The sequence below is a fragment of the Nomia melanderi genome, chromosome 1 (assembly GCF_051020985.1).
Source record: "Nomia melanderi isolate GNS246 chromosome 1, iyNomMela1, whole genome shotgun sequence".
In the NCBI taxonomy this organism is placed as follows: domain Eukaryota; kingdom Metazoa; phylum Arthropoda; class Insecta; order Hymenoptera; family Halictidae; genus Nomia; species Nomia melanderi.
In genome coordinates this window covers 36,369,350-36,386,981 of record NC_134999.1, presented here as the reverse complement: position 1 = coordinate 36,386,981, position 17,632 = coordinate 36,369,350, and the positions used below count along the sequence as shown (strand labels likewise).

Here is a 17,632-nt window from a genome sequence, read left to right as displayed (position 1 = left end):
TACCTTCCACGTGGCCGCGTTGCGCCGGAAGTAGCAGAACGTGTTCTGGAACCAATTGTAGATCTCGTTCAGCGTCAGCTGCTTCTCCGGGGACTCGATGATCGACTGCGGAACAGAAAACGGACAGAAGACGAGCGTGTCAGTGATCCTGCGTAACTCTCAGCGAGTTTTACTTGTTACATTGCGGAGGAAGATTGTGTTTCTCACCCTTAATTCCGCGTCGGAATTAAATTCGATCGGAGGGGATGACTTTAGGGGATTGAATCATTCGATCAAAGTAAAGGGGGACGGGATCGAACGGTTTCACTCACCTGCCGGATCAGTGATGCATACGTGAACGGCGGTCTGATGTCTGCGTTCTTGTAAAATTCCCTATTTCGTTGAAGCTCTGAAACGCCAACAGCAATTGTTTATTTCTTTACGAGGGAACCGGCCACGGAGGGAGGGATCGAAGGGGTTGCTTTTACGGGTCGACTTCGTCGGTGCCTTTTGCGCGGTCTGGTACGCGAGAAACAAGCACAAAACCTCGAGACTACGTGGATATCCCCGTTCAAACGGATCAATTATAAACGTAACCAATAATCCATCTTTATTCAACACTAGATTGTTAAAACCATTAAAAAAACGAAGTAACGAAACTATATCTCGATATTCATCTAAAGTTATTCTCGCCTATAGATTCGTCCCGAGTTCTCACTACGCACGCTCCGTTTGATTCAGTGAACGTTAAAACTAAAAACAATCGTTACCCCGAAAATCGGCTCGCATGCTCAAAAACAAAAGAATATAAAAACGGGTTTCTTAATACTAGATCAAAGAAAACGGTAAAGCGAAAAGCGATCGACGGTGGTTTTTTTGGGGGGTGGATGGTAAAAAGCAGATACTTCGTTTCTCGTTAGAGGTGGTTTATGAGAAGTATCCGCGTCTGAGTGAGTTAGATCTACGCGCGGGGATGGGGGGGTGAATAGAAGAAGGTTCGTCGAGCATGCAAGGGTGCACCCTTCAAGAAAATCCTTAAAGCCACCAAAAGGAGCGTGGAAAGAAGGTTGACAGTACCTTGTTGGACGTCAAGGCCAGCACGCTCCAGCATGTAGGGCAGCCCTACACGGTGGGGAGGGCGGGCAGCACAAGAAACAAGGAAACAACAGAAGCATCGGTAAGAAAGAGTCAAGAACTGATGACGCGTTAAAGGATTCATTTCGATTTCTTTATAGTTTTTTCTTAGCTTTCTTTCTTTCTTTCTTTCTTTCTTTCTTTTCTCTTTGCACGCGATCGTTCTGCCTGGTATTCGTGGAAACTGTTTCTCTTTTCTTTCCTTGCACCTTTTACTCTCTACCTAGAATCATCGAGCGTCCTACGAGTCGCCAACAAGGTGTCGAACACTGGTAGCGCGAAACACGTGAGACACGCGCTACCGTGAGCAAAATCTGTGCGTGTGGTAGAGCTTACGATAGGAAAAGGCACGAGATCAAGAGAGAGGACCGTAAAGAGCCATTTGCTACAGGATTTTCTTTTTTTTTTTTTGTTTGTTTGTTTTTGTCGGGGTTATCTCGACGTGAACGAACCGGGAAATGCTGTTTCACCGTTTTCATCGGGCGCGTAGAAATACACTTCCGTCATAAATTCACGTGTGAACAGTGAAATTATGTTGTTCGTTGATCATAGATACCGGAGATTGATTTGTATAGCATTTCACAGAACGAGCGTCCCCCGACAGAATTTTTTATTTAATCGTTACCTTCATTAATATCTATTCCAGATCTATCGACGGCTACTCTGCGCCTTACAGTGCCCTCGTCATACAGTCCTACGAATAGTATTCAATCTCTGAATAGTCTTTCGTTTCACCTTTCCCGCGACGATATTAATCCAGGTATTTTTTAGTTCGTTCGCGCGCGGGGAAAATGGCGTCGCGATCGTACATACTTATACAGAATTTTATATGAAACGTGAAAGAATACAATGAAATCTTATTGAAAATTCTATAAACTCATTTTTCCAGAGCACAATGATATTCCTTTAAATTCCATGTATACTCTAAACTGTCCAAGTTTCTTTTCAATCCAATCATGGTGCAGGTAAAACGGAAGATCCTTCTCGCGTTATTTCAATGATAATCCAAGACGATCCTTCGATCGGTAAATTATTTCGTCGCCCGATATTCCGGAATCGATCTCCGGTGGTTCGTCACCGGATAAGGGAAGAACAAGTGACCAGCCTTACCTCCTGCCATCGAGAGCGCGGATTTGTCGCTGATTCGCCGCCTGATGGGTCCTGGAAGGCTGGGCAGTGTCGGCAGCGTGGGCATACTGCCGGGCATGTTCGGCAGAGGTGGCATCCCGGACATGTTCGGCATGTTCGGGATCGGTGGCATCGGTGCGCCGCCGGCGGACGGCGGCAGTTGTCCACCTCCTGGCGACCTCACCGCCGAAACCAGCGCTGACATCGAGACCGGGGACACTTGAGAGACGCCGAAGTTAGGGGGTGGCTGGCTCATCAGGGCCGTCGAGAGATTTAGCTTTGGTATACTCGAGCCGGTCTGCAAGAGCACGACGACCTTTTATGGGCTGCTGTTGGTACGATGAGACTTTGTTCACAGAGTTACGCGCCCAAAAATGATAGTAGGACACTCATCGTCGCTGTCGCGTGAGAAACAAAAGGAACCTCTACCCCGGGCGGCACTGATTGGCCGCTCGGTAGATGCTCCTTTTTCCTATAAATATGCCCACTTTTTTTTCTTGAGCGTCAGTTAACAACATCGGCTCGCGTAATCAACAACCCAGTCTCAACAACAAACGTAGAAAGAAGCATCAAAAATCAACCTCTGTGTTGATGAAATTGTTAGAATCACTGTATTATTTCAACATTGTACTTTTAAGTGTGAAAATATAATTTCACACTTATCGAAAATCAACGACTTATTCGAATCAACGACTAACCTCGTCGCGGACGCGCTCGTGAACAGAGTGTTAGTTAGTTGTAGAATTATAAAGTTTGAAAGTTTGAAAAATTAAAGTTTGTATATTTTGAAATTTGAAGTTTCTGAGTTCTAAGAATTTTTTATAGACTGCTGTAAGTAAGACACTATTTATGGGGTATAAGTTATTTATGAAATCTGAACATTTTGGAGGTTGAAAGTTTAGAAGTTTGAAGCGTTGTTTATCCGAAAATTAAAAGTTTCCTTTAACCTTTGCCCTACAATAAGTGAAACTCACGGTGAAGATTTTCAACATGATTCAAAGTAAATATCATTCCTCTGTAATCAACTATTATACTTAAAAGGAAATATAGGCATAACATGCTTAGAATTTTCCTGTTTTTCCACTAAATTATTAATGACAAAGTAGCCGTATCGCTCAGAGTTGAGAAAGAAATCACAGGGCAAGGGGTTAAATACAATATTTTCTAACGTAACCATAGACGACTAATAAAATCTCCGTAGATTCCCCCAAGAATAGTATACGGAAGAAGCCATTAAGGATGTATCAGGAACATCCGAGCTCGATTTCCCGATGCACGGGGACATATCAATTGTCCCGCGGATTTCATCGGAGATCCCGGGTTCCGTGACCGGTAATAAGCGAGTACAATGTGACTACGTTACCATTAATGAGTCTAATACGTAACCATTTAAATATTCATACGATCTCCATCGAATATTTCAGCGGGGCCGGTCTCAATATCAGAGATGATCCGACCTTCGCGGCTAGTGCTCCTCCCTTTCGCGTTAAAATAATTAAGTCGACCAAGGGAGCGTAGAGCGCGAGAAAGAGAGAAACGCCGTAGCGGGGCGGGCGACCGCGGAGGGCTAATGCGATATTGGTATTCTCCGACTGCCGGACTTGTTAGAGGTTTTAATTAAGGCGATATAAAATCAACGAGGACCCGATGAATTATTAATGCGAACTTTATGTATAAATTAGCGGGCCGACTCGGCGGCGCGTTAAAACTGAAACTGGCGTTGTTGTTAGCCGCGGGGAGACTCGTAAAATTTTCCCCTGTCGCGACCGACCGTGGAAATCCGGCTTTACGACTCTACGCGTAACGCGTCCTCGTACCAGAAAGAGTTTACACCGCGCGACAGGATCGTTTGGATCGTTTTTCCGGATCCTGGCAGACGTGCCCCCGGCCGGCGCGCACATTCTCGGACCATCGTGCCGCGATTATTGCCACCATATCTCGGCTGACATACTGCGCGCTCAGAGTAACTTCCGGCCGAGCAACTGCCGATGGTTGTCTCGACGGGAGTGTCTCTCGTTCGGGGCTCGAGCGTGTGTATCTCGGTAGATCTGCCTTCTATAGATCGGACGTGCCGTGCTAATGGTTCGAGGTTATTTTCTCACACTTCTAGTTCGTGTGGAATATAGCGAAGGAGCTCTAGATTATGAGAAATTATCATATTGACGTTGATTAAACTTTTGCCTTATTATGTTATTAACCCTTAGTGGACGAAGATTCTTTGAATTATACAGAACCTTCGGCAGATGAAACTAAATTATAGATCAATTTCTTAAATAATGAAGAAAAGGAACTATGTATTAATCTCCTGCTGTTTCAGTGGATAAATCATTTGTTTGTTATTCAGTGTGCCAAATGTGAAAATTCGATCTCTCTGAAATGTCGACATCCGTCCTCGAAAGGATTCCACTATGTTTAATATTTTCTAATGAGGTACAGGCGATATTCTTTGAAACTAAATAATGAGAAAACCTGCACAAATGACGAAAGAAACGTTGAATATTGTACATAATGATGCACTAAAAGATTATCCTTATACCTATATAAAACTGTAGAATTTTAGTATGTCGAGTAGTGACTGAGAATCACCTGTCGTCAATCACCTTCATCTATCACTGTTGCAACTCAGCAAATAAATCATGAAATAAGCGATTGCTCCTAGAGGAATAAGGGGTTGCAAATACCGAAAATAATTGTACTTCTTTCTAAAGTCGATCAACAAATTTAAAAATGAGAAAAGAAACACTCACCGACGACTCGGACGACTTTGGTGGTTCCGGTGACGCCATCTGCTTCGCCACGTGCAAATGGTGCATCATGGCGGTGAGCCGGTCCCGTTCCTTCTGCAACTGTATCTCCAGCTGCGAGACAACTTGCATCTGAACCCTGGCCTGCGCCGTCGATCTGTCGTCCAGCGTGTGCTCCGTGTTCATGTGCCTGAAACGTCCCTCACCGTCACTCCCTCCTCCCCCAACTGCCTCCCCCGGCTTTCCACGGAAATCAAAAGAAAAAGAAAGAACTCGCGAGCCCGTATCGTGGAGGTCCGCCCTCCCTCTCCGGTAGAAAATTATGTTTCAAACAATTCCGGGGCCGTTTATCGTCGAATCAAAGCTACACGATGCTACGGAAGAGCGGCTCGGCCTCCCGGCGGATCTCACCCTCGCTCGGGGACACGCCGGGAGAGAAAAAAGAGGAATCGCCGTGGGGGTGGATGGTGGCAACAAGATTCGGTATTTAAGAATTTCCGTAATCCTTCTTCGTCGCCGGCGGAACGCGTCGCCTGTATCGCGAGGGACCGCAACCGAGGGTGGAAGAAAGCGACTAGGCCGGACGGGGGTTGGTTAAGACCAAGAATGCCGGAGCGTCTAGCAAACGAGGGGCGGTGGGCGAGGCAGGGCGAAGGGGATTAGGACCGAGAGGCATAACGATGCGGTCGAATGTCGTGAATATTAATGAGACAAAGGTAATTAGCGTCCTCCTTTTTTTCCTCCTTCCTCCCGCTCCTCTTCTTCCTTCTTCCTTTTCTCTTTTTTTTTTAAGTAACGGCTTGTTTGAGGGAGTTCGCGGCGGCAAGCCGCGTGATTACTAGGGATTGCCGGGCGAAAGGGGCTGCGGCAAGCTGCTGGCTCGAAACTGATGGAAAAGGTGCCGGATGTCAATGAGATACGCTGACTCCAGCGATTTTTCTACACTTCCTTCAACCCTCGGACCCCCCTCACGGCACCCTTCGACCAACGAATTCGCGATGCGTTCTAACTCATTCCACCGAACGAAATTGCCGACTTTATTCTCCCCGTTTCACCCCGGTCCTCCGTGGAGGATCCTCCGTCCGTTCGCAAAGGATTTACCTACATACCCGGCGACCACGTTCGCGCCCCGTTGGAACGGATTTTACGGGAGCGTAGTTAAATGGATAGTAAAATAGATTTTAGTATAGTTTGTCCGTGGCGGGCAACGGGAATAGGCGGGATTCCACGGCGATCCGGTCGAAATAAGATCGGGTACGAAGTGAAACTCACTTAAGGAATGCTTGATAGTCTTCACAGATTGCTTCACAGCCCGGCCACTTGCAGACCCCATGACCGTAGAGGGGGTGAGTCTTGTCGTTCGAGGAAACGTCCAACGGCTTCTCGTCCAGCGGAGTGGTGCCGTTCATCTCCGATCGGCGACTCGACACTGTCGAATTCAGAAGTCCTGCGATAGTCCGAAAACGAACGGGTATGTTCGCAAGGTAAGAAATGAAAACGAGAACAGAAACGGAAGAGAGAGAAAGAGTGACAGAGAGAGAGAGAGAGAGAGAGAGAGAGAGAAATAAAAAGAACACTGGGATAAGAGGATGGAAGAAGAAACAGACACGCGGAGACGTGAGGGGAGTGGCGGAGATTCCGCTTTACCGTTCAGTCCGCTCCCCGGCTTCGAGACGTTGGAATTCTGGTGGGATTCCGGGACTTCCGGTGTCTCTGACTTCCATATCGGCAGACCCTCGCCCGCTTGTAGACCTGTTCGGAATTTTCAGTAGATTCGCCGAGTGTTTTTGTTTGGGTTTCTTTTAAAGAGGCTGCGTTGCTTTGCGTAACGAGGATAATGGATTATTTATGTGAGGATTATTGTCGTTTGATTAATATAGATTTAATGAAATTATCATTGTTATTGTATTATTTAATGCGTTGTTCGTCGATTTCTGAATGAAACGTATTTCTTGAATTAGGTAAGTTTAGTGCTAGATAATAGATAAGAATTCAGTTCCATTGCGATTACCTTGAAAAATATTGTTCCTTGAAGGGAAAGAAATTATGAAAAATATGATTTAAAATGTTTGATCAATAATCGCGTAATACATATGCATAATTGACGAAGGGTAAAATCTATGGTTAGAAGAAATCTGTAACATCCGTAATTTCCCGTGAAATATTTAGCTGTTCAGAGATAAACGCGGACAATTTGTAAAATTGCTCGAGGTATTCAGGATTTTATTTCTCCGCGGAAGTGGAGGTTGACGCGGGCGAAAAAGGTAAACGAGGCAACGAGGAGAGGAATCAAGAGGCGAGCGGCGCGTTAAAGGGTAGAGGAGCAGGGAAGCGATGGGCAAGTTTGCTTCACGCGTGAGTTTTTGAATTCGAAGTACTCGAGGCGCGAGTCCCCGTCGCTTTTCCAGCCCGGCCCTATTATTCCGCCCTTTTCTCTCTGTCTGCGCGCGAACGCGGCCGCGTCGGAAAGAAAAACATCGTCGGAACGAGATCCGACGCAACCGAAACACTTCCACGTGGAAACTTTCGCCCTGGGTGAAGTGGGAAATGAGAAAGTGCAGGGGTGGATCGCGCGAGAAGAAAGGGAGGGGTTCGGTGCCGCATAAACGGCCACGTTTGTTGGAGACTGGTGCTTGAAATCAAGGATTATTCCATTAGAAATATTCAAAAACCATTGAAACCGATGCGAAACTGAATTATCGAAATTCCTCAACGACATGAAAATAACAAATGAAGTCAGAAAGTTAATATCAAACATTCACAGCTACCTAATGACATAATTGACTTACTTCTTCATTCCATTTATCTTCTTCATTCGTTCTGTTATTCACGTGATCAATCATCCTTGATAATTACTAAAAATCTGAAATACCTGAAGAAGGATTGTGTCCCTGAAGACCCAGACCCTGCTGGAGAAGGTACTGGCTCTGCGTGATCTGCAGTTGCTGTATCAAGCGTTGCTGCTGCAGCGCCAGTTGCTGTAGGGGTGCGGACGCCTTCTTCTTGTCGGCGGTTTGCAACAGATGCGTCTGCTGAATCACGTTCAGCTGCAACTGTTCCTGCAGTTGCTGTATCGCCTGTTCCAGCTTCTTCCTGCCCAGCTCCGCGAACTGGTGTTGATGCTGTCGAACAAGAATCGCGCCGACGCGCTAAATAACACCGTCGAACTCTCAATAACAGCTGTTCAAATGAGAGCCTCGGTTTCGTCGTGAAACGCTACGAGATACGAAGGGAAAAAAACGTGAAAGCGAAGGGGTGAAGTTGCATCTTGGCGAATAAATCAGAGAGACAGATGATTCCGGAGGAGGGTGGAAGACAGAGGGCAGTTGATGGGTACCCCGAAGACAAACAACGAGACAGAACGGCCTGATGGCGATGCTTAATTGCTTACTTCGTCCCCGTGCAACCCCAACGCCGTGGATTCTTCCCGTCTACGAGCCTCGAGGATATTTTAAAACAAACCCCTGAGATACACCTCCCTTTATCATATTGCACTATAAACAAGAACTTGCCGCGATTAATGAGCCGGAAAACGCCGACGAGAAACCGTCGTATTGTATTGTTCCCATTCGCGAGTTGAAAAGTCGCCGTTCCACCGCCGGGGAATTCGAGGAACGCGTCGTTCCGCGGCTAGGAGAGAGAGAGAGAGAGAGAGAAAAAAACGAACGTTAGATTCCCGGTAATTGCGATCGTCTTTCGCGCGAGCCGGCGATAATTTCCTCGAGTGGACTGTTTAAATTTACAGAGCAAAGGAGAGACCCGGTCAGGCCACGCCGCTAAATAAATATTTGACGCCTCTATCGATGCTATCGAGCCTGTGTGCGAACCGACGATACGTATTTGCGTTAAGATGTCCTTTGTGCTGTTTACGAGTAACATGTTCCTGGTAAGAATACACTCGGCCGACGAGAATATTCCGATGAAAAGATTCCTCCGTGGTATGATAAATTATTTGGAAACAACAGCGAGGTTGTTATGCTAACGAGCAAACGGAAGATTCTTATGCAAAGTTGCATTTTTGCCGCCGACCATTGTGACATTGAAGTTAGAAGTTACTTCTGGTATTCTCAATAGACTGAACACAGAACGGAGAAGACAATATTCTATGAATACGAATCCTTTATCTTTCATTCGATGAACATGGAAATGTCTCGATCGAATCGAGTTTGAAAAATTCATTTAAGTACATCGAGGAATCGAGAAAATCGAAGGCTTTGCCATTGATGCGCCAAGAAAATTGTAAAATATTTGAACTTTTCGATGATGCTCCCGATAAGATAGAGGAGTGTTACGAACGCCACCAAAGTGTCTCCAAGAAAAGATGCTCCAGTGTTTGCCCACTTCCGGCGAGCGATGGTAAACGGATGGAACAACGTAGCCCGCCAAACAGACGCTTTTTATAATTAAAATTATCAATGGTCAAGGGAGGGGCGATGAAAGGCGGCCTTGTTTACCCGGCCAAGTGTCCGGGAGATTGTTTAACTATGCAATGATGCAATGCTTGCTCGATGAAAAGGACAAACTTTGCTAATGTAGTTCGAAGAGCCCCGAAGGAAGCACAATAAGCTTCGCCGTAAAGGACGAAACCCGAGATTCCTCCTGTTGCTTTTCACAATGAGATACTGAAGAATAGAACACTTACGTCTTTTAAGGACGAAAAGTAGCCGAATCGGTCCTGGTTCGACGCGTGCTCCGAGGACGAATCCTGCAACAAAGGCGAGCATACGAAGTTAGCCCACTTGAACCTCTCATTAGTTCGTTTTACAATTCACAGATCATATAATGTTTCATATTCTAAACAACTAAAAAATATATCTCCTTATAATCACTACAATCTCATTACACTTACTACTAACCATAAAATAAATATCCTACACAACAAACATTTATTCTATCTGCATCTTTCGATAGGCCATAATAACTTAGAACGACCAAAGAAAATAAACTACCAACGATCTAATTTTGCTTAGCCCCTAGAAGTTAACCAGTTAACTGTGGAATTTAATTAATCACGTAGAGTATATTTTAACACTAGAACTACCAAGCATTTAATACGATTAATACGCTATTCCTATAAAAATTGTAACAATAGATTATTTTCAGTCTCTTCAGATATTCATTATAGTATTGAAATGAAACTATTTATTTTCAAAATCATTTCGAATATTCAATGCTTCGAAGATATCAATAATTGCTAAACAAAAAAATCGAAACCAGTCATTTTGACTGGTACGGTAGTTCTAGTGTTAATGAAAGATCAAAGCGAAACAAAGAATTATACGTTTACGTGAAAAAATCAAGAATTCATCGCTGAAAGAATTAGTACCGTGTCAAGCTTTACGACGTGTATACTCGTGAAACACAGTTAACTAGTTAAGAAACATACACAGTACAAGTATAAACATTCCATATTTACCTGATGGTGTTGTTGCTGTTGCTGCTGCAGGTAAAGCGTGTGCTGCTGCATGAAGGACTGCAGTTGCGTGGGACTGAGTATGTGTTGCTGTAGGAGCTGCTGCATCTGATGGATGCCGCTCGCCGGGCTGAGCATCATCTGAGAGGGATTCTGAGAGGGTGGTGCCCCTGGCGGTCCTCCGGGAGGAGGACCCTGCGACGGATTTGGCGGCGAACCCCTCTGCGGGGCCTGCGGACTCTGATGGGGACTCGGCTGGGGACCAGGCGCCCCTGAACTCGGCTGTTGCGATTGTTGCGTGATGATAGGCTGCTTTTGCTGGGTCATCGGTGCTGCTGTCAGTGCGTGCCCAGAGGGACTGAGCTTCCCATTGCTTTGGTACTCGATCGTTAGCTCTTGCTGCTGCTGCTGTTGCTGCTGTTGTTGCTGTTGATCGGTCACGTTGCCGCCTATCTCGTTTCCCCTGCTGTTCTCGCGGCTACGCGCCGCAAGCCGGTCCCGTTCTCGATTCTCGCGCTCCCTCGACTGGGACACACTGTCCCGTGATTGCTGTTGCTGCTGCTTCAAGGCTGCAAACAGCGAAGTTGCCTGCAATACGAAAATGGAGATCGAGAGCTCGGTCAAAGTCGGTTGCGAGCTGTCGTCGGGGACAGTGGACACGATTTCGTCTGTGGTACAGCAGAAATTCGTGTCGCATGGAAATCTCAATTAACCCTTTGCACTCGGATGTTTCTTACTAGAAATATTTAACATTCCTTTACGAAGACGATGTTCTTTGAGACTAATTCCAAGAGAAATCACACTGAGGAACAAAGCTGTTTTATTCCAGTGTTTCACGTATCGAGGCATTATACAAAGTTTAACATTAAATATCACATTCTATAGTTTTACTGCGTCAAGTGGTGACTGAGAGTCACCTCTCGAGTGCAAAGGGTTAAAGTGTAATCTTACATTGTGAATGATAGATAAATTAATATGTGAAATTGGTCCGTTGTTGATTAGAAATCAGGGAATACAGCGTTTGATGGATCAAGCTGGTGAATGGAGGTTGAACCTTTAACCTTTGATCGACTGGAGAGATACAACCGATTACCGTGTCGATTCAAGATCGGTTGTCTTATATTCTATCTACTCGCGTTGGGAATACGATTCTAAGCATATTATTCCGTTACCAAAGTGAAATTCGTTACGAGGGTTATCAAGAAAAATCATCTTCCGCCTGAACACTTTACTTCGTTAGGAAAAAACGCCGGGGGAAACGACAAGGGGTTGGAGCCGCGCGAAAATCGATTAAAACCGAAAGCCCGGAACCCCGCTTAGTAAGAGATAAAGGAGTTTCTGTTTTGGCGACCGCGGCGCCGCTTGTACAAAGTCGAAACGCGAGATAACAAGGGGTCCACGCGAACCGTACGGAAGACGGGGGTGGGGAGATGGCGCGAGACCGAAAAGAGGGAAGAAGAGGCCTCGGGCGGAATATTCATGATATAAATGCCGTGTAATGTGCTCGCGTTAAACTTCCAACGTATTTTGAGCAATATTGATCGTATCTAATGGTATTCCGAGCCTGAGACGACTATCCTCCGTCATCATTGGCTGGTTCCGACCGGATACCTTCGGGAGGAACGAAAGGAGAGCTCTGTGTTGTCTGAATGACGTCGAATCCGCCTCCCACCCCCCCCCCACAACCCTCTTTTGTTGTTTACGCAGCGGGATTTGTTTTATTAAGTTCTATCATCAAGTAGATTGCCTGAGCGCGAACACCGGGACCGAGGAAATCCGTTCTTCCGCGCTGTCTTTCGGCGTCTGGTGATGGAAGAAGTTTCCCCTTCGCGGAAACTGTTTCAGCCGCTCGCGATTTTTGCTTTTGCTGTTTGCGTTGGTGCCTTTGGATTCTAAGTTCACGTGACTATTCCTTTCCTTTATTTCTTTGTGCTTTGAATTGTTATAATATAATTTGTTGTATTAATGATCGATGTACCAGTTTTATGTTTGGATTTATAACACGATTGTATAGGATAGAGAGCAAAGAAATAATCGTTATAATTTGAGAATCATTACTTGATTCTCAACTAATAAATATTATATATTAGATTATTACAGTAAAAAGAGAAACTAGCTTTAGAGAAGATTTTCAACTGATTAACACGTTGACGCTCACTTTGCAAGCTGTGATGACAAAAGCAACTCTCTTGTTTGTTAATTAGTTGATGGGGAGTTCGACCAAGATGCCATACTTTCAGAATAAAATTATTATATTCTTTCATTTATAATACTAAGAATATACAACACCATTACCGTCATTCGCACCTAAATTCACACGCATTAGAAAACTACAGGCGTCATTTACGACGTGTTAATCAACTATATAATTGTGTTTTCTCCATATCATTGCGAGAAATGTTTATATCGCTCCGTTGTTTACTAAAATAATAATCAGGTTACATCTCGCCGAAATCCGGTCGGGGCGTTGCCTCGTTTGTCCGCGAATCGCCAGGGACCAGTTCCCGATTCCCCGAAAGCGGCTGTCACAGGGGACTGCTTAGAATGCTCATTTCGAAACAGCGTTTCCGCGGGTGACGATTTCCAGCGAAACGAACGGGACGCGCGTTGAATCGTCAAAAACCGCGCGTCGCGATCGAAGGTCGGCCGGCGCGCTCCGTCGTGGACCACACGCGCGCGCCGCGACGTATTCGTCGAACCGCGACAGACGGTCTCGTCAGAGATAAATTTAAAACCGTGCGTGTACCCGGCGGCCCCGCCTCCGGCCGCGAAAACCGCCTCGATTGTTTCTGCCCAGCGCGCAAAAGCCCTGCGCGCGGCGAGCCTTATGGTAATCTTATTTGTGTACGATTACGTATGTTTATAACATGCAAAGAAAGGAACCGCGGCGGGGACGTTATCAGTGTTTAGTCAGGAGAGCGTGGCGTTTCGTCTTGGAAGTCCCGTTGCGAGAGGAAAAAACGACCGGTGGAAAAACAGAGCGGATGGAACACGGTGAATACAGATCCGCCGGGTCTTCCGCCATGGGAAATGTATGGTAACTTTATTTCCTGTGCTACGAGACGTGGAAAAGAGTGTACCCTGCTTCTACGTAAGAAAGTTCACTGAAAGATAGGAAATCGTTTAGAAATTTGAAACGATTTCGTAGATTGATATTCTTTAAGATATTATCTTTACATCTCGATCTTCACGTTTGCGTTCGAAAATCTTCAAGGGATCAAACTTCAACCTACATTAACCCTTTGAACTCTGTAGGCTCCAATATTGCTCCAGTTATAATATTAAACATTTCAATGAATCAAAGAAACTACCCTAAAATTATTAGACTTTCTATCATTATTAGATTTTTATTAAAAGATCGAAGGAATGTTATAGCATTTTTCATTTTCGCCAGAGATACCATAAAAATTAGTTGCAGTAGCTGATAGATTAGGAAACCATCTGGAGCGCTAAGGGTTAATACTACCTAAATGCCATTCATAATATTGACAACAGAGCCGTCACGACGAATCCCAAAGTTAACAAAGTTAACATCGAAGCTGATCTCCCCGAAGCCTCAATAAAACACAGCATCCCATCGAAATTCTGTCGATCCGAGTTGAAGACGCCAGTGAGATACCGAGCTCCATACGAAGAATCTCCTCGAGGACCCGGTCCGCCTTGGCAAAAAGGAAGTTGAAAAAAAAAAGAAACAATAAGGCTTCCGAAGGGACCGTTTGCTCAGCGAAATTAATGGAAAGCAACGATCGGCGAGGAGTTTTAATCCACTTTAGCCAGACAGCGCGCGTTGGCGCTAGATCGCGATCCTTTAATTCGCTAATTAATACGGAGTCTGTCTCCGACTCGGCCCGCCCTCTGTCGCCCCCTCCTACCCCCCGCCGGTGTGTCTCGCCGTATCCGTTCCTGACGAAGGAAACGAAGAATATCTTGAACGTCCAAAGCCGGCGGTGTCACCGGTAGAAAGGGGTGGAAAATCGCGGAACCTCGAGGGCGGTTCAGTTCCACGGTCGGTCAGGGTTGGCGGGGGGGTTAACGACGAAGCTCGACGTGTGTACACGACCGGGGCCAAAGGAAAAAAATATAAGGGGTACGGAAGAATGAAGGTATAAGAGCCGACGGTGAAGAGCCATCGACTACAGATAAGAGGGACTCCTAAGACTCTTTTAAGAAAAGGTTAAATAAAGGTCGGGGAGCCGCGCTTGTTGTTGGCTGTTCAGATTCCTTCGACCCCTTTCCTCCCCCTCCCGCCGCCGCCGCCGCCGCCGCTCCCGCCGCCGGTCCGCGTAACGCCACTTATTTGAATCCCGAAGGCTCCTTCGAGTTTTCAGCCCCGTCTACGGCCGTTCCTCCCCGCGCTCGGGCCTTCATATCTTTTATATATTAGAATTTTCACCAAACCCACCCCCTCCGGCCGCAACCACCGTTCCTTCTGTTTACTGTTTGGATTTATTCCAACCGACCCTGACTGCCTGTCTCCGCGGAGCCGCAACCACCGTCGGCTGTATATGAGTTCCTTTGCTACCCGGTCTTTATACTTTTCATTCCACCCCCTTATGATCTGGGCTTCGATGACGCGGTCCCATCGGAGCTGCGTTTATTGTCGATCCGAGGTGTACGGCGGTTTTCTTAGGATCGGCTTCGCCGCTTCCCATGCGGAATGAACGCCGGTATTGCTCTCTTTTCCGTTAGGGAGAGGTTGAAGATTATTGGGCGCAGTTGAGGAATATTGAGATGTTTCTCGTTTACGTTTTGATTGAGCTTGATTTTAGACTTTCTAGGAAGTTATTGAACTACTAGCATTCACCGGATCCGGAATTCCCTTGGCGTACTATTTACTTTCGTTACTAAGGTCGTGTTATATTTTACTATCGAGAATTTGTAAGAAATACAACAAAATTTTCTACTCCAGGTGGAAATTTCACTTGAAGATAATACATTGATAATAGCAAAATAGTTTGCTTTGATCCGTGGATAATGAACAACATTGATTCTTGTTAACCAGTTAACTGTGACGTCATCTTAAAACTCTTAATGGTGCTAACTTTTTCAACGGTGGATTATTTATTTTCTGAGACAAACATGTAATTCTTCTTGGTTTTGCTTTAGTTTTTCGTCAGGATATATGTTAAGTGCATTTGGCCTGCATTTAACGAGTATAAACTTCATTATTTGATTTTATTGCGCGTACAATGAGAGATTTTTCAAACGAAGTTCCACACTTAACTGGTTAAATTAGTTTAGAAATCTGTCACGAGTCTCAGTCGTCATTGTACGGCAAGGGAACTTGCAGCATAGGATAAACGTTGATATCGCAGTATGAAACCTTCGAAGATTCATTTCTGTAAAGTTGCATAAATATGGATGTTGCGAGTGTATAATAAGTAAGGAAGCGAATATGTCGTACACAACGAGCGGTAATTAATTCAATGAAATCACGGTGGCAGTCCAGTGTTCCCGATGCTTCCTCGACGTCCCAGTTGTTTATTTTAATCGGCGCACGCGGATCCGGGCGTGTCGAGAATAGCACCGAGGAGCGGGAAATAATTCGCCCGATGACATGAATCGAGCGGAGAAAGTGATCCGAGCGGGTTCCTCGTTCGGGATACCGGGGAATCGAATTCCGTTCGGAGGACGGGTCGCGGTGCGGCCGAAACCGTCGGGCGTATATCGTTAAATTGTAAACTGGTTACGCGCGTGGTACCCCCGAATGTTTATTTAGCGCCGTTTTATATACGCGGACACGACGCGATAGAGCACCGGACACGTCAATCGCGGACACTTGGTCACGAACCGGCGTACAGGAAAAAGAGAAACAGAGAGGGGGACCGGTGGGGAGAGTAAAACGGAGAGAGAACGATGGAAAAAAGTTCGCCCCGTGGAAAAAATTCGGTGATTTGTTCGCTGTCGATCCGTTTATTCCGCAAATCCGAATCGGATTTACCTTCTAGCTTTTCCCGGTTGTTCCATATTGAACGTCCCTTTCCGGTCTGTCAGCCGTGATATTTTCATAGCCGCGACATACACGGCGTACAGGAAATATTCTATTATGCGTGTATTGATTAAAATTCCCGCTCGAATCCTCCCGCTCTCTGGCGCGTTCGTGTCGCGCGTGGCGAGCCGAAGAGCCGGTTCGATTGATTTTTAACGTCGTAATATACGATCGAGCGTCGCCGGCCACCGTGTGTCGCGATTAATCGGTCAAATGAAAAAGAGAGGACACCGACCACTTTTTTTCACCGGCGAAATATTTGAGAGGAACCGGGAACAGGCGGGACGAAAAATTTCATAACCGTGGCTGGCACGTAGACACCGAAATCGCCGCGATAGATGAAAATTCCTCCTACTTAATCCTAATTAATCGAATTACCGCGATTGGGAATTACCGACGTCACTTCTCATCGATCGTTCCAATTCACCCTTCGTCGGAAAGAAAAACTCAGTTACTTTTAATCCAAACATTCGTCGTCTCGTATAACTCCCACGGGAATCAAACATTCGCCATACACATTATTAAAACAATCTAATTTCCATGGCAATTACAAAAATCCTCGTTCACTTCGTATATTCCTCATCCGCACTTATTCTCCGATCTAATCCTCCCACCCTCCGACAAACTCTCCTATCCCAGCGATCTTCATCCCTGACCCAACTATCCTGTCCCAATATCGTTTACGACGCGTCCGTCGTCGCTGCCGCGAGACGTCCGAGACGTCCGCGACGAATCGGCGATGCGACGCGCGACGTTGACGAGTTTACAAGATCTGTTTTGCGCGGCGAAAATGGAGCACGGGCACAAAACAAGGGTGTCGCGCGCTCGTCGTCCGCCAACACCATCGTCGTCGTCTCCGAGTCTCGTTTCGTATTCACCGTCGAGGGGCCAATCAGAGACGCGTCTCTTTACTCCCGCCTCTCGCCTCCTGTTGACGTTTGTCATAATATTTTAATATTAAATCGCGTTACGGGCGCAGCCATGCGTTCGCATAATCAGACGTTACTCCGCGCCCCTCCGCCCCCTTCGACGTTTATACGCGCGGCCGTGAGTCTGCCGTGCGAGCACGCGAGGGAACGAGTGGCAGGGACGAAGGAGTACTCTCTCGTCACCCCTCGCCGCTCCACGTGAAATGTGGAATACAAATTACTCCGAAAAGTTCTCCTACCACGCCCTCCTTTCCTTTTCGAGTCGCACTTCGGTCGGGCACGCGGCGCCGGCGACGCTATGAATTCGGGAATAATT

General features: G+C 46.1%; 1 protein-coding gene across 23 annotated transcripts in view; it reads right to left on the bottom strand.

Moving 5' to 3' along the window:
* The window catches only part of FoxP (forkhead box transcription factor P), a 273,351-nt gene that overhangs the window by 16,301 nt on the left and 239,418 nt on the right, over positions 1-17,632 (bottom strand). For 16 of the 23 annotated variants that reach the window (XR_012999999.1, XM_076373490.1, XM_076373448.1 and 13 more), the window contains 10 exons: positions 10,402-10,986; positions 9,628-9,690; positions 7,858-8,107; positions 6,633-6,737; positions 6,258-6,432; positions 4,989-5,175; positions 2,224-2,539; positions 1,739-1,807; positions 312-388; positions 4-105 (listed from right to left, as the gene is read on the bottom strand). Coding sequence is in view for 22 of the 23 variants with exons in the window: in XM_076373490.1 (XP_076229605.1) it covers positions 4-105; positions 312-388; positions 1,739-1,807; positions 2,224-2,539; positions 4,989-5,175; positions 6,258-6,432; positions 6,633-6,737; positions 7,858-8,107; positions 9,628-9,690; positions 10,402-10,986 (1,929 nt within the window). In the remaining variant the exon portion in view is untranslated. Of the gene's footprint in view, positions 1-3; positions 106-311; positions 389-1,056; positions 1,102-1,738; positions 1,808-2,223; positions 2,540-4,988; positions 5,176-6,257; positions 6,433-6,632; positions 6,738-7,857; positions 8,108-9,627; positions 9,691-10,401; positions 10,987-17,632 lie in introns of all 23 variants that reach the window. The other 7 variants (XM_076373454.1, XM_076373475.1, XM_076373433.1 and 4 more) reach the window with 4 other exon arrangements.